The sequence below is a fragment of the Micropterus dolomieu genome, linkage group LG21 (genome assembly GCF_021292245.1).
Source record: "Micropterus dolomieu isolate WLL.071019.BEF.003 ecotype Adirondacks linkage group LG21, ASM2129224v1, whole genome shotgun sequence".
NCBI lineage: Eukaryota > Metazoa > Chordata > Actinopteri > Centrarchiformes > Centrarchidae > Micropterus > Micropterus dolomieu.
In genome coordinates, this window is record NC_060170.1 from 25,082,977 (window position 1) to 25,110,117 (window position 27,141).

The 27,141-nt window shown below is 38.6% G+C and overlaps 1 protein-coding gene across 2 annotated transcripts in view; it reads right to left on the minus strand.

Moving 5' to 3' along the window:
- Positions 1-27,141, minus strand: part of LOC123960406 (EGF-like repeat and discoidin I-like domain-containing protein 3) — a 124,005-nt gene that overhangs the window by 89,926 nt on the left and 6,938 nt on the right. Inside the window, exon 2 of one of the 2 annotated variants that reach the window (XM_046035111.1) lies at positions 3,489-3,515. In XM_046035111.1, the coding sequence (XP_045891067.1) occupies positions 3,489-3,515 (27 nt within the window). Of the gene's footprint in view, positions 1-3,488; positions 3,519-27,141 lie in introns of both variants that reach the window. The other variant, XM_046035110.1, reaches the window with a different exon arrangement.

Here is a 27,141-nt window from a genome sequence, read left to right on the forward strand (position 1 = left end):
TGCCCTTGACACTGTGCCATTCCAGCCCATCAGCATTTGACAATGTCAGACAAATGCACTTAGAATCTAATGTAGTAAGAATTGCACAGAAACAAAATGGTTTGGCATATGTCAAATAAATATCCAAACGGAGGGAGGTCACACTGAAGATCAGCATCATTCTTGGAAGATCCAGAGAAAGACAGAAATGGAGGATGTCTTGTCAGACTAAATGCCATGAAAATGTCAGAGCTGTGTCCCTCCCTCCCAAAGGCCTGCTATAAAAAAGGTATTTTCTTGATTGTAATGTTTGTGAGCAATGCCAACTTGTGTATGGTAAAAGAAACTGGCTGTAACTTAATAAGATTTGAGATCATCAGACAGAGGCTGGCTCCAACCTGTTCAATGGAGAACTACTGTTCTGTGTAATGCAAAGACACTGTTAGTTATCCACTTAACCTCAAGGCTCAATTATGCTTCCCAAGGTCTCAGTGGCATCCGCGGTATTTTGAGTGCACATGCTGCAACCACGGGGCTTGTGCATTTCTAGTATTTGTTGGGGCACCTGTAGCATTATTGTGTTTAATTTAAGGTTATCCATGACTCTGCAACAAAACAACACTGCATATATGTGAGTTGTGCTGTGCTGCCCTAGCAATGGGCTTTGTTTGTGAGTGGAAGCTGGAGCTCTCATGGACCCTCCACAAAGAACTGCACCCTGCATAACACAGTCCACTGTTAGCATAAAAGGAACTTTGCTTTATCAACACCCGGACCACTGTGGCTCTAATGGAGTGATGCCAAGCATTTTTTTAAAGTAAGATTGTTCAGCCTATGAAACACACTCCACACAGACAGAAAACCAAAACGGTTAAATTCAGGTCCTTTAAGCAGAGGATATATTAATTTACCCTATACTAAATACTAGACATTACAGCAGGTTAAGCACATTTCAAATTTATATATGCAGAAAGCACAAAATATAGCGTCTCGGTATATACAGTAAATACAGCGACACATCAAAACACATCAAGCCAATACTGAGAAAGAACTGTAATGGACAATGGGCTTCAGAGGACACAGTTCTCTCAGATGAATGAGCAAGTAGGCCACAGAAAAGCTATTGTAGCACAGTATTTCTTTGTCTCTAATTGTTATACTGATATACTCAATGTAGAGAAATAAATTTTTTTTACTTAAGCTACTGTCTTATGCAGATGATGTGCTCATACTGCTGAAAGTCACTTAACAGTTTTGAGCATGTGACCATCTGAGAGGATGGAAGTCAGAGGAACCTTTTGTTATTTGTCTTAAAGTGTATGTTTGAGTAAAGAGTCTCTTCCACCAAAATGAAAGACCATTGCTCATTTAAATCACTTCCTGTTAATGAAATGAAAAAAACGACAAAACAGACTTAAATGTGCTTTTTACTGAGCAGATTTGTGTGCGTCTCAATGATCAGATTTAGTAAGAAAAGATGCTTATTTAACACTTTGGCATTCAAGATAAAATTTAAGAGAAAAAACTCACTACATGTATCATTGCTATCTTTGCTATTCCTCCGTGGGAGTTTCTGCAGCTAAAATGTTACGGTACACCTTTGTCCTTTGTGTTTTCATTGTAATCAAGAACGTCCATTTCTTACAACATGAACAGATTTTCCTGGATGTAAAGAAATAAATCTCTCAATTATGTACATAAAATGTTGCTAGTTTCCTTGATTTTATTATTCCACAGGGGCAGAGGACAAAATGGAATCCAATATTCTGTCATGTTTAACACTAAGCAGGTTTTTTTCACTTTCAGCTTTCACTTTTAATAGTAGCTTCAGATGCCACATAGATTGTGGGCCAATGTTCACAGATTATACTACAATACAATCAAATCAGCGTGGACGTAGGCACAGAGATACACATAGAGGCCACACAGGCCGAAGAATTGCCCCCTTTCTGTGTGGAGACAAAGGGTGTGAATATGTAGATTAAAGATATGAAGGCTGTGAAATAGCAGCTGATATGCTAAATGCTTCAAACCTGTCATGAGTAATTTGGCCTTCCACATCACCCTGTCCTATTTTCTCTCTAAGTCCAGTTCCAGGTCAGTGGTCACAAGTCACACCTAATTCAGGTCATTTTCAGATACGATAGTTATTTCTTGTGCCGTTTACCACATTCTCTCTGTTATCTGAAATGTGTACAAACGCTTTGAAAAGACTTTTGAAAAGGCAACAGGATTTATCACAGTTATTCTTGCAAGCAGCACAAACGAATAGATTTAGACTGAATGTTTATACATTAAAATGACTATAAAATCTTTTGCAGTATGTTCACAGTTTCAATTATTAACTGAAATGTTATTTATTTTGTGTGAATTTAATCTTCTCATTATTCACTTTTAGTTTAATTGAAAAGCTTCATGTTTTGTCTATTGTAGCAAATGCATATTCAGATTATGTATGCATGTGTGTGTATACATGTGTTTGTTTCTATTTTTTAACTAACTTCTTTAACTTCTAAGGTTAGCATTTGCCACAGCAAACTGCTTTGGTTTCTGGGGCATTATGCGTTATCTAAATAAGTCATTTTTGTTTTAACCCATTTGATCTTAAATAAATCGGCAGAGATTAATATTAATGAAAGAAACATAGACAAAGACAATTAGATGCTGAGGCAACTGACAACTAGGAAGTTTGTATGCAGTTGCTGTACCTCCCCAGGATGTGAAGTGACATTTTAATTACATCACTGATGAAGATAAATCAGGTTCTTGTTTACTGTTGTCTTCTGGGGTCTTGCTTTTATAATAAAACTCTTGTTACATTAGTTCTTTCAATAATGAGAAGCCGTACTTCTGAATACCAAATATGGTCTCTAAGGAAGATGATGTTAAAAGGAAGTTTCTGTATGATAATTCACATATCTTTGCTTTATTACCCATTACATGCAAACACTAACAGAAGCACAAGACACTCAAAGCACTCCTAAGGGAATATATACACTGTACATTCAGACTGGTACTAATGGCATGCATTTAAGGATACAATGCATTGTAGTTTAAATAAAAGAATGCTAACACTCACACATACTGGGAATGATTTTCAAAAACAGCCCTAGAAATTATGCTCAATATTCAGGTATTCGGAAAATTTCACTCACAATGAAAAGCAATCAAGCAAAAGCAATCACTGGACTGAATTGGACTGTGAGGTTCTGAAAACAATCTCAAAACTCTGTACCAGACAAAGACGACATATTTCTCATGAGTAACACTATTAGAAGAGGTTTAAATAGGACTGTCTTATGAACTGAACTACCAAATGATATAATCATAAGTGCTGCTGACCAGGCATACAGGAATTAGTCAGGAATTAGTGGTAATGAAGGAAGGCCGGGCTTGGCCAAGATTTAGAAAGTGAAAAAGCTCTCTCCCTTCCTCCCTCACACACACACACACACACACACACACACAAATGAAAGGAAATCACGTTACCAAGCATAAAAATTTCCCACCTGCTGAAGTTGGTTCCTCACCATCTGCTGCTGTTGAGACACAGAGGAGGAAAAGAGGGAGGAGGGGGAGAGAGAAAAAAATTATATTAGCTTTATCACTACTATGTCACAGTTTTCAGTGCTGCAGCTGTATGCAACATTGCTGATTCCACTATACAATTAATTGCACTGTGCACAACCATATGTACAGTAACATTTGACATTTAATTCAAGGGAGGATACAGCATGTAAAGCCACACCTGCTACCTACCTGTAGGGTACAACTTCCTGCCAGCAGAAATACTCCACACTGCTGCCATGAAGTGTAACCTGGCACTGTGTCACAGCCCATCCCCCATTTATGCACTGCTGTTATGTCCTGGTCGGTGGCCTTTGACTAATATGTGTTCATCATTCTGGACCAGTGTAGGATTAGTCCCTGTGGCATACATACTTGCTGCATTCCTGGCTCGTAAGACCCAGTCCTGCTCTGTGGCTGAGATTTGGCCTGTCCACCATCATTACCACAACCCTCCATCTCCATCATCACTCGTAAAATTGCTCTGAAAATGTGCCCGGAAGCTGGATACAGCCACAGAGGCAAAGGACCAAGGGCATCAGATGCATGGGATGACAAATAAAATTGCCATCTTTGTTGGGGATGATCAGAAAATGTATTACAGGATGAACCGCTTCCCTTGGAAGGCTTTATTGGTTGGATGGATGGACAAATGTGAATGTATTGGGATTTAGTCCTCTGAAGAACCTATTAAATATGTATGTATTTTATGTCTCAATAGTTAATGATACTGTCATGCGCATGTTAGCTTAATTAAAGTATGATTCAATGCCATGTACATGTTTTCATCCGCTGCATTGAATACTAACTAGGTATTAGCATATGGAGAAGGTTAAGGCCACATAGATCATGAGGCAGACAGGAAGACAGTTATAGATGCCAGCATTCCATGCAACTCTAAATGCATCCAAATCCATCTTACAAAACTAATGAAGTCTCATTTCCAATCCCAACACAGCCGACACATGCACAGAATAGATTTCTCTCCTTTCCACAAACCAAACATCAGTGCTCTGACAGTCTGAATTCCCTGTGGTGTTTTTGGATGTAAAAGTAATATCACTCCACCAAGTGCTCTTACAGGGTTTTAAAAACTTTTATATTGCCAATTTAATGTGGTGCTTTACTTCCAGGGGGTCTGTTTTCAATGTTTCTGCTAAATGTTTAGCAAGACAAGCTGAGCTGAGTGACTGACAAACTTAGGACACCCCTGGAACAAATGATTTTAACTCTGACAGCAGCCGTGAATCATTTCTCAGCAGCTGCAAACCGAGGGGCGAAATGACTCATTTGGACAGCATTGTGATAAACAGTAAGAATTAAAGGGGCGACCCACGCCCCTTAACGCTGCTTAAAATGAGGGAGGAAGCTTAAATTGTCACAAGGAGCCAAAGACGAGCACTTTCCCAACCTCTCATCTGTCTGGTGATAGAAGCTCCCCTTTGTGTTTTCTCATGCACATGGGCCGATGTAATCCCAACACCAAGCACATTCCCCGCTTCACTTGGCGCGGTTTTCTTTCTGCCATTTGCTCTCCTCCCTCACCATAGGGGTCAAGATGCACACATACAAGCCTGCAGACACATACTGTATATAGTGTACATTCCCAATTGTACACACACACAAAAAATAACCTGCCTTACGCCTTGAGTGCAGACAACTATTCACACCCACACATAAACACATGCTGAGAAGATAGAACTACATAAAAGAAGGGGGTTTTTTGTTGTTTATCCAAGTGTTGAAGTGGTAAGTCACACCAGTGCATAAGCGTGTTAGTTGTACAATACACTGTGCTGGCAAAATGCATGTCTCCGGTTGTTGGTGTTCCCCATAGATGAGTCAAAACTGGCTTAACCCTATGTATGCATGTGATGTGTAGTAGGCATGGTTGTGTGCAACTGACATGTGTGAGCACTGTTCATGCCCCGTCTAGTACCAACAGTCGATGTTGGTTTCTCTTAACCATTGTGGTGTTTCCAAGCAGTTTCCGTTGCCCAATCTTATCGAGACATTAACCACAGACAAGGCATGTGTAGTTTTTGGAAAGACACTGATAAGTGACCTATGCTGTTGTTAGTTAGGGTAAGAAGATTTTGATTTATTAGTCAGTTAAATATTATTATACCATGCCTTTAAGAAGGGATGCAAAGAGTGACTACTGTTAAGTGAATGAATACATGGCTTTACAGACTGTGTTTGAACAACTGCTTGTCTGTCTCACCCTGCTGTTGAAGCCAATGCTACTAAAGTTCTGGTGTGAATACTTCTAATAGTGTATTGAAAAGACACACACAAAAAGAAAAAAGAAAAATGTCAACTAACATTCTAATAGTAGGAAAGTGGTACTATGCTGGTACCCGTCTATTCAGTAATAAAGATAAAACAAACACCCCAAAAAGTCATACCCTGGCAAAATGACTGACAACATGTGCCTTTCTTTGAGCGCTTAAGTGATTCTCTTCATAAAATCCTTCAAATCTAACATCTTTCAATTTCCCTTCACATAAAAGTTGTCATCACAGCCACGCCAGCGTATTTCCCTCAGCATTAGGGCTATAAACAGATCTATATTAAATCTTGAAACAATCATGGTTTACCACTCGAGTGTGCTCGTTTCACACTGTATCTCAAAAAAGTGCGGTGATATGGTAAACACTAACATTAAGCAGCTCACTTGTCCATCATCTTTAAGTGGTGAAACCCAAACCCCATCTACACATTTCAGCTTACGGTAATATTCCACATTATTCCAAAAAAAAAACTACCAACAACCTACAAATTAGTTACACAACATATTCACCTAACATATTGTTCCATTTTGTACAACAAATACTTGACACACGAACACATGTTGAGACTTGCACTAATAAATTTGTAAAACATGTAAGGCTCTGGAGATGACTTATTTAAATTGCCCCTCCTCCTTTCCAGGAGCAGGTCCTCTGCTTTGCACGATGAGCCTCAGTCCTGGGACATATTGGTTTAATCGGACTGACAGCCAGGAGGCAGTAATAACCATCCATAATCTAAATGGGAGCCAGCCTGTCTGTCCATAGGGCTGATATGACCTCAAGGTGTTCGGTAAAGATAGAGGAGCTGGTGCAGATGACGAACAAGTACAAAACACACATACAAAACATACACACACACAAACACATTTTATGAGGAGGAGGATAGACATGTTTTTTTTTGAAAACGCACATATTAAAGCTAGAGTACAGGACTTTTACATATAAATTAACTTCTGTTACATTCAAGTCCTTGCCAAACAAGTTCACACAGCACTGATTAAGCCTATCACTGCCAGGTAAATCGCTCTGCACTCGCAGCATACGAGGGTTTTGAAATCCGGTGTCTGTGATCCAGAAGTGATGTGTTTTATGCCAACCAGCAACGACTGGCTTGCCAAAGCTGAGGGGGCGAGGCAGTGTGTAATTACTCTCACTGTCAGGAGGGGGAGACAGAAGTTCCACATTGCAGTTTTCAGGGGTTCACATATAGAAGTGGGTTCGGGTTGTGGGAAATGTGCTCGCGTAGCTATTACACCTTCATCAGCAGTTTTGGAAAAATGGCTCCACAACAGAAAGAGAATTTGTGTCAATATATATTGGAACTAAATGTTATCTTGTTTATACAGGGTAGGTTACCAGCAAGGACCTGTTTTGCATACACTCATTCACATCCAGTCATGCAGTATAAATTACATAAAATCAATAACACTATATGGATCAGTTGTACATTTAATTCAAACACACTGACTAATAATCTGCATTTCTTCTCAAACTGTGATATTGTCCTTCATTTATAAGAACAAATGCTTTAACAAAACAAATCCGATCTCTTTTACCCTGCATAGACTGCCTCGCAGTGAACCTGAAATGATGTGCAACCCCATTCTATTAACCCTAAAACAGTCAATTAATACATGAATACCAAATATGTGTATAAGTCATTCATTCAATTTTACAGATTGGAGCAGAGGTGCTTGTTGCTGAGGTTGAGGCCATACAGGCTACATCGTTATGGTCATAGCTCTCATATGACCATAACCAACGTGAAAAGTGGATTGTCGCAGCAGTGAACACCAAGAGCTAGAGCTGAAATTAAGAAGAAATGTTCGAATATCAGAATAATGACTAAAGTGCATCCCCTTGTCCCTTTAATAAGACTGCATTTTCAGTGGTGTTGTTGGTCTGAGGCATAAGGCGACACAGAACAGCAATAGATGTTTCCTGTGCATCAAACTAAGGAATAATCTTATTCAATATCAACAGCAACCACCTTACTGGGAAGAGCAATGAGGAAGCCATCAATACAGTATAGTTTGGCCTCAAAAACTATCCATCATGTTATTTATAGTTCTTTCACCAGCAGCCTATAGTCAGGGCTATGTGTTCAAGATGTTTAATTGAAGGGGCTAGTAGTGAAATCACTTAATTAAGGCTGATCAGCAGGGCACACATCTTAGCCTATAAACAAGGACAACAAAGATTTGCTCAGCCACATTTCTAATTTCAATTTAGTACAAAATCAGTAATTGGTAAAAACAATATAACACGTCACATACTGCACTTTCATATGGCATTTTAAATCCAACTGAATGGCTGTATCACCAATTATTTGGAAACTTGTAGATGGTTTATGTGATATATTTGTATGAGGTGCCAAAAAAAGTGCTTTGCCTGAAGTGAGTGAGTGTGAAATGCATTCAGATCGCAGTCTAACATGTGGTCACACTATCACAAGCTGACAGACACCAAGAAATGGAATTAAAGGAGTTGAGAGGGACAGAAGAGAGAGAGAGAAACAACATGCAAAAACACTAAAAAAAGCTACAGTGCTGTATGTCATCCTATTAGTTAATCACTGAAATGATGGACCTTACTATACAGTATGCAGCACATGGGTCACATTGGTAGAATAAACAAAGTAACAACAGTAAATATAGAAGAACACTCTTTTTGTATTTCACGAGACATTCTGTGTAAGTTATATTCACAATAAAAGGTTTCATCTAGTCTGTGGTCGTTTTTTCAATTTTTTTTTCTCTCTTTAATGTGGCCACTTCAAATTTAAACAAGAGAAAGCTTATCCCTACTTAAATTCTTGACAGCTGTGAGTGTCCTAGCACATAATGTAAGTGCCAACAGTGAATGCAGACAACAGAATGCCTCTCAACATCACTTGCTGAGATGGGAAAAGGTTACAAGTACAAAGATTTGAGAGGATACTTGTCCCCTGCCTAAAACACCAGTATGATATGATGATTAGTGTGAACATCGAGGAAAGCAAAGTTAGTATTACAAAGGTTTGATTAAATGTATGTTGATGTGAGATTAACATTGTGCTTGTTTGGCCAATTTCTAGTAAAGAGAAAAATATGTATAATTATGTGTCAAAATATGTGTCCATTAGGTGCAATGTGATAAAGTAAATACACATGGGTCGTTTTGAGTGGGATGAGGTTACATGAAATATATTTTCTGCATTTTTTCAGTGTTGTTTCCTTAGCATTAGCATTAACCCATAACCCTGGAAGGCTTTCATAATAAAGATGAAAGCACAGTTTAGATGATCAGTCTGGGTGAGAGGTCAACACAATGACTGCAAATACTGCAATTATGGTAGCAATCTATTAAATAGCTGTGGGAGCCAGCAACTGTTTCACAATAGCACTGACCTGGTGGATGTTGTGTACACTGGAAAGGTCATGGAGGGACTTTGTTTTAATGTTTAGTTATTTACAAGCACAGGCTTTTTGACGACCAGTGAGTTTTTGCACCTGAGAAAAAATATGGCTCACGGGCCATATCTGGCCCGCCAAAGTTTCCCATCTGACCCACAGAATTGCCACTGATGAAAGTAGGCCTATTGCAATATTAATATATTTGCAGTATTACTAACTGTGCATTTGTGGCGAAATTCCCAGTAGTATGCTCTATCAAATTACTGCTAATGCAAACTGAACATCTCCTCATTATGCAGCTTCACGTTAAAATAATTTAACTGGCAAAAAACAAGATGACTTTTATTTTGAAGTTGTCACAGGAAATGCAATGTGTTTTTTGTTTGTTTGCTTGTTTGTTTTTATTTGAGTGAGATTAGCACTGACCGCTAACGGTCATTTTCAACATTTTATGACAGCTGACCAGTTTGAAATATTGCAGTGAGTAATGCTACAGTCATTAGCAGACACAGTGAGCTGATAGGTGAAGAGCTGCAGGCGACAGGCTGCACACCTCCACCATCACAGCAAGGTAACGTTAACCAACTCATTTCACTTTCGCTGTTCGCAGACTTGTCTTGAATGAATAAAGTTAGATCATGACTGCTCACATAAATATGGAAAATGTCCAATCATTGCCTGATAAAAGTTTCTTTAGCTTCCCCAGACTTGTGAGACCTGGAATAGGACTATTAACCCGCATTTGCTGTTACCACAGGTAGCATAGCTAAACATTAGTGACTATCGGGGATTTAACAACTAAAAAAACCCAACAATGATGTCTGGACAGAAGTAAAATTGAGCTCTGTCTGACATGATGGGTCCGTAAATCTTATCACTCTTACCTTCATGGGCAATCGGCCCAAGACAAAGTCAAAAACAATCCGGGTAATGGATTGCATTTCCATTTAGCAGTGTAGCATCAAGAGTGACAGTCAGCTGTCATTGCTAATGCTGGCAAGCCCAGACACCACTCACTGGGGCTGACAAATCCTGTTTGTGTCTGTCAAGTGTCCCATGTTATGAATCTCAAGCAGTAAAACTTTTGTTGGAGTTTTCTTTTTCTTCCCAGCATTCGCCAGTGTGTATGAGATTTGAGCCGTGTTAATCATGATACAGTAGGCCATAAAATCATCACACAAACCAGTTTAATTTGCCACAGGACTGCATTTAATTACTGCATGACTCAAGTCACAGTTGAAAATATTCCATGTGTTTTCATCCATAAATGAGGAGTATAAATTATCACAATTAACTTGCCAGGCAGCTGCAGAATAGAAATTACATAAATTAGTATAGGCTAGTTGAAATGGTACTTCTAGGTGACAGTTATTAATATAAGTGACACGATTCAGCAAATCGGCACTTAAACTTTATTGTTTTTTTTTTTGTTTTTTTTACACACACACACACACACACAAGTTTTAATTCCACTCATATTATATGGCCAGAATATTTGGAAAAGTAGACTGGACCGATGAACACAGTTGTTTTGTTTGTTTGTTTAAAGACAGTCACAGAACTCAGTCCAGCTGGCAATAAACACTGTCAGAATTTATGCCATATTGTTTTTCTGTTTTCTAACAGAAAAAAAAACAATGTTTAAAGTCGTTTGTAGCAAACGAGTACATAGTGCTGCACTGTGGCACATATGGCAATCTGTGTACACATGCTACATTAGCACTACAGATATAACCTTTCCTTGTACCCCCCCTACCCTCGCACACGCGCTCACTCTCCAACCCCCAGCAGATGCTCATCGCACATCTATCTCCCACATAACATCACCCTTAAAAGTGTTTGTTCCATCATAGCTGTGCTTATTACCATTAAATCATCTCTATGGAGTGGGTGGCTAACTGTGAAATGACTTACAGACACAATACCAACGATAATTAGGGAGGCACTGTTGTTTTTCTTCTAACTAATAACAAGGAAGTGCAATAGCATACCCCTTTATATCAAGTGGAAGGGGAAACACTATCTCTCTTTAAGTAAATAACCCATCCATCCTCATTTTATTTTTTTGTCAGCGAAGCAGGAGTGCAAGGTAAAGTCCTCACTCCAGGATGAGATCAGGGATTTTTTTCTTTACAACTCATCTGGCGTCTAGGGGTGCTTAACATGCTATTCCAACATCTTGTAAATAAGTAATAATACATAAAAGTTGGAATATTGTTAAAAACAGGGCTGCACAACATGAAAAAATAAATCTTATTGCAATTCGACTGCCATGTGGGTTACAATGTATAATATTTTGCTTTAGAGCTGGATTTCCCAATGCAGTGGTAAAAGCACTGCCAAAATAAGTATCACACACTGTTCAATAAAGCAGTGATGGATTATATGCATATGAAAATTCTACTATTGGTTAATTAGATTTTAAAATTGACTTTAGTAGAGCCAGCCTAATGAAGTGCACTCTATACTGGAGATGTCAAATAAACAAACCCAAACCATTTTAGTTTCTTTAATGATGTGACAGCAAATACAACTGTGTTCTTCTACAGGCATGTGGTAAATAAAACAAACATGAAAAATGACTCCTCTCTTTCCAGAAAGATGCATTTGCCAACTGTAACATTTGAAATATAATTAAAATATCAGACTCAATCAGTATATTCACTGAATCTTTGTTAGCATTTACAAACATATGGTAACATTTTCAGAGTAATCCAAAAAACTTGCCATTGAGTTGTTGAATCACAATATCAATATGAATTTAACATTTTGACCTCGCCAAAACAAAGCAGTGATCTTAGTCATTTTCCTTTGACAAAGTGCCTGAGTTAAATGAAATAAACTACAAAACTGCTTAAAATCCATAATATCCCAGACTGTATCCTGTATGCAGTTGCTTGTAGAGGGGATGTTCAGTCAAATAGAGCACCAAATTGCTATTCCAAGCATAACATAAAGAAAAGCCCATTGGCTCAGACTGTCTACAGGGAAGTGTTTTTGCAATGTGGTCAATACAGAGTGCAACCATATCCAAGGTCTGATTCACACTGTGTTTTTGACACACAATCAATATGTTTTTTAGTCAGCTCTTAAGTGTCAGTGTGCAAAACCAAGTGTCAGCAAATAATATATGTTCTCAAAAGTGCTATGGTCAGTATTGATTGGCTATACACTATAGGAGGCTTCCTCAAGAATACAGAAGTAGACAAAACATTTTTTTTCCCTAAAAAATGCAACCCCTGAAGCTAATTGAAGTTGTGTACAAATTCTGAAATGTGACATTTTCCTCAGGCAACAGATAGTAAAATATAAGCATGTTGCATGTCATCCAGCCTGATAACAAAACGATTCATTTACAGATTAATGATTGCTATTCTTCCAGAAATAATTCTAAACTGAGTTACGGTTGTTGCGTTGAGCAACAACCAGAACAACCAGATGCCTTGGCAAAAAGGCTACTATGCATGACAGTGCAGCAAGTGATCCTTTTCAGATGTTGTTTCAAAGCATGATTTTCACATCTTGCTTTTGTCCAACTGTGCAGAAAAAAAATAAATAAATCTTAAACCTTACACTTTACTCAGATAGATGGGGTGGTGGACGACTGAATCTGTCAAGTTAAAATTTATTCCATAAGAGTTTGAGGGTCCAAAGAAGTTGCCACAACTATCTGCTAAAAGGTCTGCTACTAAATGTATTGTGTTTCCTCATGTACTTTAACACGAAAAGCTGTTATAATATACACAACACTTGCAATACAGTATGAACATGTAGTCTGATCAAAATCCAGCTTCTCTGGTTTCACCTTTTGTGGCTTTTGCAAAAAGCAAAAAATAAATAAATAAATTAAAAAAAAAGCAAGACAGCTGATACAAATAAGGTCCCCACTACTAGGAAGAATGTATATTTTTTTGATCTTTGTATCCACATAAATAATGCAAGTTGGGATTATAACCGTAACAAAAAGCAGAAAACTGGAGGAGGGAGCAGAAACAGCATACTACAGCAGTAAAAGCCAAGGGGCAAAAGCCTCCATTTGAGACAGCTCGCCATCATCTTAAAGGAAAGCATCTAAATTAAAATGCTGTCATCGTTTTCTTCATCCTCATAACAATGTAAGTCAAATTCCAATCAAGTGTGTACCACCAATAAACAAAAGCAAATAAGCTCCCTCAGTGCCAAAGCACACTGACCCCATTATGTTACACAACCTCTTCCAAAAAAGTTATGGTAATTTTCCACCCCTTTTGGACCACAAACCACTGTTTACCTCAACTGATCTGAGCTGAAACTATATAGGCTAACTCCTATTGTCTTTGAAAAGACAGCTATAAGCGTTTTTAATTTTTTTTGGTGGAATTGTTCTTTTAAGAATACACAACAACAACACTTTATCATGTGTGAACATATATGGCATTATACCAAAGTGTTAGTCAAACATGCTCCAGCTTTATCATTTGTGTCACAGGAAGCTGCTGTCACGGGCTATGGATGCACTTAACACGATTAGCTTGTTTGTATGCTAGCAACATTGTTTTGGTACAGCAATTCAGTGTGGTAGATGCATGACCTGAAGCTAAAACTACCTCAGTATGAAATAGCACATGAGCTTTCTGTTGATTAAAGAAGCAAGCATTTGTTTTAGGCCATTAACTCCCAGTCCTCAGGCCTGCGTTGTTTTATTTAAGGTTAAGGCATATTATTTTTTTATTTTAGTTGCACTGAGTGTGTGTGTGAGTTTGGACCTGTAATCATTAGATTTGGTAGCTGGTTAAAGTTTATTTTATAAGACCCACTATTGTTTATATTGTTTTCTTATTTATTTTAGATATTTTCTTGCATCATTGCACAAGTAGTTAAACTATTTGTGTTAACTTTTAAGTTGAACTAAATGTGTCTTCTAGAATGTGACATTGACATACAGTATGTCTTCAATCTGAAGTATCCTTTCAAACTTTTCAAACTCCTGAGACTTAATAAAACATGGGAGGATAAAATCAACCTACAAGTATATTAGCCTGGCTTAGATAATCAAACATGGCTGTTGGCCTCACACGGCTTGTGCAAGGCTCCTTTGCTCTGTACTCCAGTATGTGGGGTATAGTGGGGAGCCGACATTTTTTTTCTTTTAATGGTGTGGGGAATTTCTTTTGAAGTTTCATGGTTTAATGGACTGGGTTTATAAATGAGAAACTAAGCTGCACTTTAAAATCGTTATGACTGTATTTTCAGAAGTTTGCCATTTTGGAAACTGGCAACTTTCTGTTGTGTCAGTGCTGTGTAGTGTCTGTATTTAAAGCTCAGTAAAGCATGTATGTCCCAGAATGTGAGTTATGTATGAGCTGTGAAGGTTTTTATGTAAGCTGTAATTAAATGGCTAAACAGGAATTTTAGGAGGTTCACAATTTTGGAAACTAATATCAAACACAGGGTGGAATTGTAATTTTTGTGGAAGGAACAGTCTAAAATGGTTACAGGTTTAACTTTGGACAGTGTTTAAATTCACTCTGCTGCGTTAACAAAAATATTTAATGTATTTGATTATTAATCATAAATGATTGAATGTTGACACTGTAATATTTGTTTTTCAATTTCCTTTTTATTTGTTAAAAATATGAAATATGATAATGCTAACTAACTGTTCAATGTAATATGCGATAAACACAAAAAGAAGAGTTGGTAAAAATGTAACTGACCATCACAGCTGATGCAACTGAATTTTCACATCAATTCTCTTGAATATTATTAAATTTAATCTAGTCTAATGTAATTTGCATGATGACTTGATCAAAGTTGGCTGAACTCATTTCCTTTGCTTTCTCGTGCAGGCTGTACTGAATTTTTTGTCTTAGAGTTACTGTATATTATTGAGTTTGCCCTACTCAAAAAATAAGAAGAAGAAGAATATAGACTGGCTGGAAAATGTTTCCTCATTTTTTGTACATTCAAGTACATTTTTACAGTGTGCAGTACTTGACACCTACAGTATGATGGACAATACTAGGGGCAATTTTTTATTTATTTATTAATTTTTTTAAATTACATTTTTGACTGTATGACAGCGCTGATGTGGGTCACAACATTGTTATGCACTTCATTTCTTAATTTATCTCTAAATTGTTTTGTAGAAATAACCTAGAATGTTAACTTAAGGTCTTTTGTAGGCCACTGATTTTGCAAAAGAAAAAGGAGTTTAAAGATCATCTTGAATATTCTTCATACGCAGTCCTGCTTTATATTCAACTCAAGGTCCTCTCAAAGTTTGCATAGAAGAATTGTCCATGCAGCGATTTGTTCATACACATGTTCTGCAGAAAGAAGAATACACAACGGCAACCACCAAGTCAGCATAACTGACATATATAGTATCAAAGCAGCTGCAATGTGATGATCATAGTTTGTGGCCAGTTAAAATGTTATCACAACGCCTCTACTATACTTCAATTTAAAACAAAGAGTTCTTTTTAAGTTGAAAGAGAATAGCTGAAATAAAAGAAGGCATCAATCCACACCAACAAGTGTTTTCGTCTTCCATTGTGTATCTTGTTGTTCACCAAATGACAAAGAATCAAAACTTGAAAGAGTAAACTGGATCTCTGTTTCCTTGCCAAGTGTGTATCTGAAGTGTAATTTGTTCACATCAAAGAAGAGAAGAGAAAACCCTGACTCATTCCACTGAATTCCACATTGTTAGTGTAGAAAGGGAGGATGGGTGAAACTCTCACTCCTCCTAATTGGATGTAATAGCTAGAGGGAATAAGCTAGCTTTGGCCTCGGGGAGGGGGAAGCGGGAAGAGAGAAGATGTTTAGAGGGGGCTGAAAATGCTAAACACTCATGCAAGAGTAGAAAGACAGTGTGGCCATAGTAAGCTGAACACATACACAGCCTACTGTTCAGAAAGAGCTCTATAAAGAAGAAAGAGACAGGATTGTGGACTGGAATTAAAAGGCGGAGATAGACAGAAGAGAGAAAGATGCGAAAAGCAGCACATCAAAAAGATGAAATGGATACTGATAACAGAGAGCATGGTGGCCGCCAAGTCTGTGAAAGCTTTTGGAAAGTCCAGAGAGAAGAGATCTAGGTCTTCGTTGCTGGGACATTTTGCATCTGAGAGAAACCTTCGGTGCTCTTGTGAAGTCAATCAATTGCTGGGGGCAGTCCTTTAAACGCCCCCCCCCCCCCCCTCACTGAGTTCAACAGATTTCTACAGCTTGTGGAACTGAGGCAGAATGAGTTTTAGTATTTACATAGGTCCAACCAGCGATTTCCTCATTTCAAAGAGGCCTAAATCTAAAGGCTCGGACAGGCCAGGGACATTTTAGATTAAATTGTTTCAATCATTCGTTATGCTCATGGCTCCAAAACCAATAAGTGCTCTTGTGGGGAGTTCAACTTAGGTAAACTTTGACATGGGAATTTGAGCTGTTGACCAATTGCTGTTAACTGTCTTGAGGGACCAGACAGTCCAAAATGGAAGAAACTACAAAACAGCCGTGTAGTTTCATTTAATTTTATTAATGCTGCAATAAGTATAAGAGTATAAACAGAGAGGTAAAGAGATGACATGTTCCACAGTCAATCATGAGACAGGAGTGGATGGGACCAATATGCCCAGTTACTTGGCCAGTAAGCTCAATTTAGCACAGACACTGGAAGCTGGAAAGACACACATTAATTAGTGAGCTTTATGTGGTGCCGGTAGGCAGATTTCCGTTACCTTTGGACAGAGCCAGCCACCTGTTTGCAGTCTTTATGCTAATCTAAACTAACCAGATGCTGGTGGCCGCTTCATATTTGCCTCATACACGAGAGTGGTATTGATCTTCTCATCTAACTCTCAGCAAGGACGCAATCAAGTGGATTTCCCAAAACGTCAAACTATTTTATCAACTAGTCACAATGTCATTAAGGTTCCAGCTCCATCTATTTTGCCTATTATTCGACTTTCTGGTCTGAGCAGGCCCTAACGCAGAGAGAATAGCCAGTAGGGAATACATATGCAATGTAACTTGTCTTTAAAGTTTAAAGTTAATCGTATTCATCTGTTGTTGGACATGAAAGAACCTTTTGTTTCAACTCCATTACTGCTCCCACCACTACGCCACATGATGTAAGGTCTCGGCAAGCCTAACCAAAACCTACAGCAGTCATGGCCCAAAATCTGCGCCCGTAATAAGTATGGTGTGGTTGAGCTTTGGTCACTGTGGAGTTACAAGCTTCACCCAATGTTATCATCACCTCAAAGGCTTGCACATACAAAGTCTTCTCTTTGGAGTCCTTGTCTTAAAAACAACTTCTGTTGCCGCAAAAGCCTCCAACCATAGCACTTAAACGAGTGGGGATCTTTCTTCCAAGCCAGAGGTGTCCTACCCTGTTAGGTCTGGATAAGTTCAAACCACTATTTCTAAGACATGCTTTTAATTGTTTAGGAGAAACTCTACTGCCCCTCTGACTTCATACTGGGAGTAAACCAAATTTCCTTTTCAGACAGTCTGTGCTGAGATATATTCCCACGGGTGTCCAACATTCCAGATAAGACCATCGAGGGTACAGTGTATGGTGAGGTTAAGACCTAAACTGTGCTCAGAGAAAGAAAGAACAGAGTGGCCTGAAGGGAGGGGTTAAATAAAATGAAAACACAAAAAATGCCCACCTAGCTTCTTTCTTTTCCTTTAGTGTAAAGGTCTCCATCCTTGTTAGGAATAGGCTGGTCCCCATTCTGCCATCTATTGCTCTCATTACTCTGTATCCTGCCTCTGCCAACCTTAAGCCCAGTAGAGGTGCACAGAGGCTTTTGTCTGAGGATAAGATCGATACCTCTCCTCATCATAGGTCAGGGGCAGTGATAATGCACTCTGTACAATGTGAACCAGGATGTCACTATGGAATAAAAAGGTGCAATGGTTCCAAAACTATGGTGACATTTCAGATGTGTGGTTTTAAGATATTAAAATATATATGAAGGATTATGTTAACTCAGAAGGTGATTAAAAGGATTACTACATCATACCTCCATTACGAATCACTATAAAACACAATCAGATGCAGGAGCACCACCTTATATAAATGTTACAAGTTTAATTATTCACTGCCTTCATCATGCCCCTTTCATGAATATGTCATTCCTTTAGTCGTTAAAAACTGGATGTGGCGACTTTTGGCCCTGCAAATCCAACACAATACACAGTACCCAAGCGTTTTTCTTTCATATGCAGTAATAAAAAACTAAGTCTCTGACCACAGCACTAAGTTCAGCTGTAAGTTAGCCCTTAGCTGGTCTTACATTGTAAAGCGATTTATTTTATGTGATGGCCTTGGCAGGTAACTGATAAAACTGCTCAGAGGCAAGTTAACTGCTAGGGCAGTATTTCCTTAAGGTTTACTATCCCTTTAGGCCAACAGCAGAGGGTAATTAATGATGATCATAACAATGCTAGTATTGTTACAGGGTTATTTATGCATTATAAGGAAGAAAGAGCTAACCAATATGACCCCTCTAATCTTCAACATTTAATTATAGCCACCCTAACCCAATGAAATCAACAGTTATATATAAAAGCAAGAAACATTTAAAACATATGAATGCCTTTAACTTCTCATGTGTAAAATTCTCTTTTACTACTTTAGTTATCTTTAACACCTACAGTACAAACATGGTCACTGGGCTCCAGACATTTTTGTCAATCCTATTGCAACCAAACATAAATCAGCATAACAAATTGTTGGTGTGTCTGAATCTCTGCCTGGTGTAAATCAAAGACTGGCAGATATACATAACATCAAGGCCCCATTATGAATTGTGCTAATTAGCATGATAGATATTAATTTGCATCCATCATATTTCAGGTTCCTGCTAATTAAGAGTCAGCTAAGCCCATATGGTTTAGTAAACAACTTACTGGATTCGCAATGTTATTTCATGGAGAGAGTAATGTCAGAGTGACATTCAGTTTAAAATGGCTGCAGTAAACAGAATATTGCTGTGATATATGCAGAACAGTTTGCCATTACATACATGTATATGCTAGTAAAATTGGGTTGAACAAATCACAGAATTTGAATTTTGAAAACTAAATAATGGGCTGTAATATGCTCAAATTCCTACAAATGTTTCTTCAGCCTTGAGTGTCCATTCTAGTGTCTGTGCCTATCACTGACCACCCACCCTCCATCCTAACGTCCACTGGAACTCTGATGTTTCAGCTTGTGGCTCAATTCAGGTTTGCAACATGCCTCTCTCCCTTCTTCACTGCCCCCACCACCTCGCTTCTCTGCATGCTCATTACAGATGCCCTAGTTTGCTCGTGAGCCAGGAGAGCCTCGCTAGCCTCATTAGAAACTTGGAAACCTCCCATCTTTTGTACCTTTTTCCCAGACAAGATCGCCCACATTCATGCTTGTATCCCAGAAGTGGCATAAAAAGGTTCATCAAACATGTATAAAGAATTGGAGCTCATGTTTCATCCGAATCTTCACAGTAACAGCTGAAGAGGAAGGTGTCTGTGATGGGAAGCGCCAGTGCAGATTAACAGGCGAGGAACAAAAAAAAAAAAAAAAGGGGCAAGGGGAAAATGCATTTTACTCAAAAACTGTGTTACTAATTCACAGGATTAATGCATATTCAACAGCACATGAAGGCATTTTTGTGACCCTGTTCGTTAAATGTTTACCTCATTAGCGCTCTTGTTGTCATGTTTTCCATGTGGCATTTTGGATGAAAGGGAAATTATGCCACACAAACACACTGTGACTGAGAAACCCTCTGATTCTAAATTCACAGAGGATGCACTAGTAACAAATTAAAATGTTTAGTCTTTTCGCTGTGTTTTTGAGTGAGTGTGTAAGAGACAGGGTGACACAGATAGCTTCAAAGAACCAATCATAAAGTTTGATAAATCCAAGAAAAGAATGTAATTGAAGAATATTTTTTACATTATTATAGTATTTTTAAATAAATTATGTGTCTTTGCATTAAAAGACACATTTTAGGATATAAAAATGCTTCTTCGCTTATTACAAGAGTAGGATGATAAGATTGATACCACTTCACTTTCTAATGTCTGTTAGATTAACTTTGAGGTGGAGCCAGTACCTAGTTAGCTTAGCATAAAGACTGGAAACAACTAGCCTGGCTCTGTATGAAGAAACCAAAACCCACCTGCCAGCACTGTTAAAGCTCACTAATTATCAAGTTATATCTTGTTTGTTTAATCCATACAAAAAAATTAAGTGATGGCAAACAACAATTTGCCATTTCATGTCATGACTTTCTGGAATCTCTGCAGTTGCAGTGTTATCACAATAATGGTGTGACAACAAGACTCCAGGAAATAGTTCTGCACAAACTCCCCTGTGAAACTTTTTTTTTTTTACTTTGGTGTCTGTGCAGATTAAACCATTGAGAGTTTGCTGGCTCCAGTTACATATTAAACAGACAAATATCAGGATATTATCTATCTTCTCATCTAATGCTTTTCAACAAAACAAATACGGTCATTTCCCCCAGATGTCAAACTCTCCCCTTAAAATCTATTCTGAATGTCATGTCACACTTAACACATATTACTTAAACATGCTTACCCACAGCTAAGCTACCAATCAATATGGGTCAAATGGTCACCCATATGGCTAACAAACATTGCATCACATGCTTAGCAGGTCTATCATACGCATAGCAGGTCTTGATCGTTGTTCCACTGATACTTCGCACCGCTGGCCTAAGCTGTGCATTGTGTGTACTGAAAAGGGCAGGCCTTGACAAATTGAATTTTTTCATCCTGCTTACCCCTTGGTCAGGGAATTTTATGTAGCAGGCGCTACTTACTGAAAGAACCTCAGAGTTGAGCAAGACAGGGCTCAGTGTACAGTAGCTTCAAGAGTGATGGTACAGTCACGGGTGATTACTGAACATCAAACTACTATAGCTACTTATCAGTTCATTTCAGTTGTAGGATCAACACTGAGCAGGAAAATGCAAATAAACTGTCACAGATTTAGTCTTTACACACACATTGGAAATGATGTATAGGTGAACAACAGCATCAAACACATCAGACACAAATAGACAGCAATCTTCTTTGAAATAAGCACAATCTAACACACAAGTTCAATACACAGTGCAGGCAAAACGTATCCAAAAGTTTTATTCACATCATTAAAGCAAATCCCTGCCCAGCTGCAGAAGCCACCTAAGAGCTGTGGTTTGATGTGTTACAATTATAACTTCTAAAGTTTGTGTGCATGCGCCTGCGCGCATGTGTGTTACTGAAGGAGAGTAGAAGAGAGTGTGAGAAGGACAGGCCGAGATATCCCACCAAGATTCCTCTTCACTGCACTTAATGTATTTAAAAATACGCGCTATGATTTAAACCTGCAGTGTGGAACTTTTGTCTCCTCCTGACAGTGAGAGCAACTGCACGGTAATGTCGACACTCGCTTATGACGTACAGGCTCTGCCATTCTGATATGCTGCTGTCGCGCCCCCTTCAAACCTGGTAAACCAATCATTTGTGGTTGCAACACATGATTACTGCTATGCCAGTGCAGGAACGTCACCACAGACACCAGACTTAAAAACACCGGTATACTGCGAGTACAGAGAGATTTACCTGGTGGTCATAAGCTTATGCTGGCCACACACTAAAAAATAATTGGGTCCGATTCACCCCTCACAACAATCACGGGGGCATTTCCAAGCCAAGGCTGGTTGGAACTGATTATCAGTCCAAATGATCCCGTAGTGTGAGAGGTTTACAGAGATAATCTTAAGGTCACTGACTGGATTGGAGGCACACCAACTTCAAATCGTAAATTGAGAGTGAGCTGACCGGGAAGCGTCACCAACGTGTTGCGTATTTGCTTGCACTACAAAATGTATAAACCATGCTGATTCCCTCTTCTCAACCATGAATTCATCCTGAGTTAATTTTTTGTTTTTTGTGCAAAACTTAGTAAACACAAGTGCAACTAGCTGCCTCCATGTTTGACTATGTCTGAAGTCACATTTGATCACACGAGTTTCCTGGAGTTGCCACTCTGAAAGTGTTTAGTGTGAACGCCAAGTGCGTGATCTTGTGTCTATCTATCTTGTCTGTGATATCACAAGTTTTTAAATTCAGTTAAGAGTTTAAAATCCTCTAGTGTGCACCAGGCATTAATCCGCATTGTGTGAACTCTTTAATGTAACCGACGTTCATTTATATGTAAAAGTCTCGCGCTCCAGCTTTAAACTTCTTCAGCTGCTCATTTAACTCTTCCGACTAGATAGACAATAAAATATTTACAAGCATAGTGTTCACAGTGTACTTCAGTATGGTTTCGCCTGCATCTGCAGTGGAGCACACATACATAAGAATAGCTGAGGCAGTAAATTCTTCATATATTTTAAACAGTGGCTAATAACAGAGACCATACTGTCGAACTACCTGGTTTAGAAGTAAAAAACAGAAGAAGCAAGACACCGTTCAGCATGGTGAATGATGTCTGTTGAATTAGCTTGGATGTTAAACATGGAAACCAAACAGAATGTCAGCAAAGTTTCTTTAAATAAACTTTAAAACATGGTCAGTAAGGTCTAGATAACATGCATTTCATGGATAAAGCTTAGGTGGTCCTTTCCTTATTATCATTAAAAGACAATCTAAAGACATTGTAGTGATTAAAAATCTTCTCCTTTTATGCCACACCTGGGTTATTATTGAATTAATATCTTTTTTCCTGTCCTCCATTCAGCTTTCCTCTCAGTGTTTTAGGCATAGCAGTAAGAGTGACAAAACCAGTGGTGTGCTCCCATACTGTACAATACGGTTAATGACACACACTGTACACATTTATTTATACAACACTGGTATTAATACATTGCATTATAATTAAGTGACAGATTATGTGATATGTGTGATAGATAATTACTATCTAAATGCCTAGTATGTGAGACTGTGGGTCTATTTTTGTTGGCCCCTTGAATGACAGCGTGTTCAGGGTGCACCGTCACTCAAGGCCAATGCATGCTGGGTTAGGCTTCAGGCTCCCGAGTGGTGACTTCAATGACAGAAACAAAGACTGGTGTTAAGGGGTATAAAATGTGATCACACCTGCTGCAAACCTTTTGGTGATGCAATCTTATAAGTTACTTTTTTTAATAAAACCTCCACCCTATTCTTTTAACTGATGTCCGCGTAAATAGAGAGTAACATAACCTATACAAATGGCTACAGCAACAATCAGTTTTAATTATGGATGGGGATCATTAACTTTTATTGATATTGATACCCTTATTGAGACTGCTTAACGATCTGATTCTTTATCGATACTTTACTATTATTATACCAGACCCAACGGGCATGAGGTAGGCCTGCACGGTATGAGGAAAATATTCAATGTGTGATAACGTTATATATTGACATGACATATCACTTGCAATAAATAAACATATATTAAAGTGTACATATTAACAGCCTGGTTGTTTTTAATTTAATATTTTAAATACAGCTAAATGTTGTTTCTAGGGCAGCAACATTATGTTTACAACAGCAAAGTAACATCTGACATCACAAGTAGTTAGTGACGTTTAGAAAGAATAACATCAGTCTGTATCAGTTCCTCCTCCTCTCTCGCTGGCTGCAGGTAACGTTACCAGGTGGAAGGAGGAGCGGCTGGTTTGTCTCTCTGTTTGGGTTTTTAAGACTACAGACCAGTCTGTGCTCCAGACAGACAGCTTTCTATTTAACGTTAGCTTGTTTTTAACATTTGGCTAATGCCAAGCTAGTGTTAGCTGTGCTTGTATAAAACATACAGGATGAGATACTGAGGACAGAGATGATTTAATTAACCATTTCTACATGTTTAACTTTACCTTACAGACAGGAGCATTGATAAAGTATTGTCTTTTTACATGCGAAGGTTTTATTGCACGTACTGTCATCAACTAACGTTACAGTAGTTTGGAGCTAACTTAACCCTGACCGTAACGTTATTCCACCGCGACGGCGCAGCCTCTCGCTCTGCTACCGGTGTGTGTGTGTGTGTGTGTGTGTAGGAGCCGACAGAGAGCAGGCAGAGACTGCAGCCTAATGATTTTCTTATCCATTGCGTTGCAAAATAAAACCAAACTGACGCTGGAGACATAACATTACATCATAGGACCCGCAAGTCTCGATAGCAGTATCGATAAGGTCGAACCTTATTGATTTTCGGGTTTTGAGAAATTTTGGAACCGGGTCTCGATCTCCATCCCTAGTTTTAATATAGAGCTAAAGTCAATAATAAAACACATGCTAAATATTTTCCATTGCTAAAGTGCATTGCTGCCCATTGGCATTCAGTTAACTTCAACTTCTTGTCACAAAGTCAAATCATGTTGCTCTTTGTCTGTCAGTCATATAAAACTAGTGACTAGGGGCTGCCTTGCTGCTTGTTGTCATTGGCTCAGCGGAACTTAATTTGTAGTAAAACATCTAATCACCTCTACCAAAATGGTGCAACTTGTTGCAACCCTTGGCCTTTTCAAAAGTGACAATGAATATTACACAGTGTTTGAAGGTGTATGGTTGCTGTTCATTGAGCTTTACATTAAAGGGGATTTTCATTCTGATCTCTTAGCTCTCTCTTCCCCTGTCTGGTGGGACACTCCCCAAGGACAATCTAAAACATCTGGACCGGAGATATTCCACTTTAAGAAATTGCACGCCAAAGTACTTGGCAAAAGTCCAGGGCAGTTTTTCATATTTGAGTTGAAGAACAGGCTTTCAGTTGGAATTCGGATTGTGTACAGACTGTTTATATCAAAGAATAGTACATCAGGGATATTTTGCCATTTCTTTCAACAGATACACTCCTTCTTGTTCTCAGACACCCTCATGTTGGAAGCACAATTTAGTAAAAGCAGGCTGACTGACATGATAAATAAAGGCATGTTGTTTTTGTTGTTTGGCAAATGAGTGAAGAATAGGTGCACATCCTCACTGTGCAAAAGCACCAGAATTGCTGCCTAGACTTTGTGTAATGACATTTCTGGGTTACCTCTCCGAGCTTCAAGCACACAAACCCGCATGACTGTGTGCACACACACAGACACACACTCACACAGAGAGAAAAGAACACAGCAACATCAGTATGTGTATCTCAAATATAAGTTAAAACGCTGCAAACTACAGATCCGATGAGTCTGGGAATAAGATGAAATGCACACACAAATCATCAAACAAGGCCTACTACAATTCATTAATTATAATTAGAACAACAGATGAATGAAAACATAATGGTTAAAGATGAAGGGCACCTGGCACAATAAAATTTTACATTTGAGCATTATTGTCAACCAATAGTTAATTTATAATCAACTGAATGTGTGTTCTGTGGCATCATTTAATGTACATTAATGCGAAAGTAGAAAAAGGGTTAGTTACCTTTTTAACCCTGGTGTGTAGTCTGTTACACGGGGTTTCATGATTTAGTCATACTTAAATCATGAACCTCTAGAATAGAAATAAGTAGCCCACATCTCCTCAAGGCTTGTTGGAAGTAAGAACTTAAGCCACCTGCACCCATCTCATCTCAAATAAGTAGATTGGGCTTATTGAAATTGCAGTGGTGCTCCAGAGCCCAACAGAGAGACTCTATCAGACCAAGGCAAAGCTCATTGCTTTAACTTCTCAATCTTATTTTGACTAAAGCAGGCTTAACTTTAGTCTGCAGCCACATAAAGCATGCTTGTCCAATAAATACAAGCGCAAATGTTGCAAGCTTTGGGTTTATTTGAAGTCCCGCAACATTACAAAGTTAATATGAGACAGGATGGTCCATGCGCACCTGACAGTGCTATTAAACATAAAGCATTAATCTCACATTGTTAGAAAAGATGTAAAACTATATAAAGTCAAAGCGCACACTCAAACTCTTAACATAAAAGACATTTATATCATCACAATGAGCATGCATTACATCGCAAAAAAGCGGATAAAACATACAATGGTCTATGCTCTGTTGATCCGTCCATGTACAAGCTTTAAACTCTGAAAACTGACATTTCAATTTTAATCTCACTGCCTTAAAGCTTTGGTCTCACAATAAAGCTCAAACTGCCTGAAACTGCTCACACCCCCTCAGATTTACAGCCTGCTGCAGTTCTACACTTAATCCTAATAATTTATTCTGTTTATTGATATGCTGTGGAAAGGTGTTCTCTTTCACTCACGGCCAACACTGATAGTGAATGGCTGATGTTGTTCTGACACCTCCCTGAGAAAAAGGGTGGGTCAAGAGAGCTCAGTATCCCCTTCAACTACAATGCAAGAATTTTGCTTGGCTCACATAAGGAATACAATCAAAACCGACCCCGATACTTATCAGCTAGCAGCTCTGCATTCCTGCCTCCCAACTCTCTTCTCTACATGCACACATATACAGTGGGGGAAATAAGTATTTGACCCCTTGCTGATTTTGCAGGTTTGCCCACTTACAAAGAATGCAACGATCTATAATTTTAATCATATGTACATTCTAACAGTGAAAGACAGAATCCCAAAGAAAATTCCAGAAAATCACATCATATGAATTCATTAAAATTGATAACCATCTGATGAGGAAAAACAAGTATTTGACCCCCTACCAAACAGCATGTTGATATTTTGTAGAAAAGCCATTATTGGCCAGCACAGATGTCAAACGGTTTTTATAGTTGGTGACAAGGTTTGTGCACATTTCGGCAGGGATGTTGGCCCACTCCTCCCTGCAGACAGCCTCCAAATCACTCAGGTTCCGAGGTTGTCGCCTGGCAACTCGAATTTTAAGCTCCCTCCAAAGATTTTCAATTGGATTCAGGTCTGGAGACTGGCTAGGCCACTCCAGAACCTTGATGTGCTTCTTCTTCAGCCACTCTTTTGTTGCTTTGGCGGTGTGCTTAGGGTCG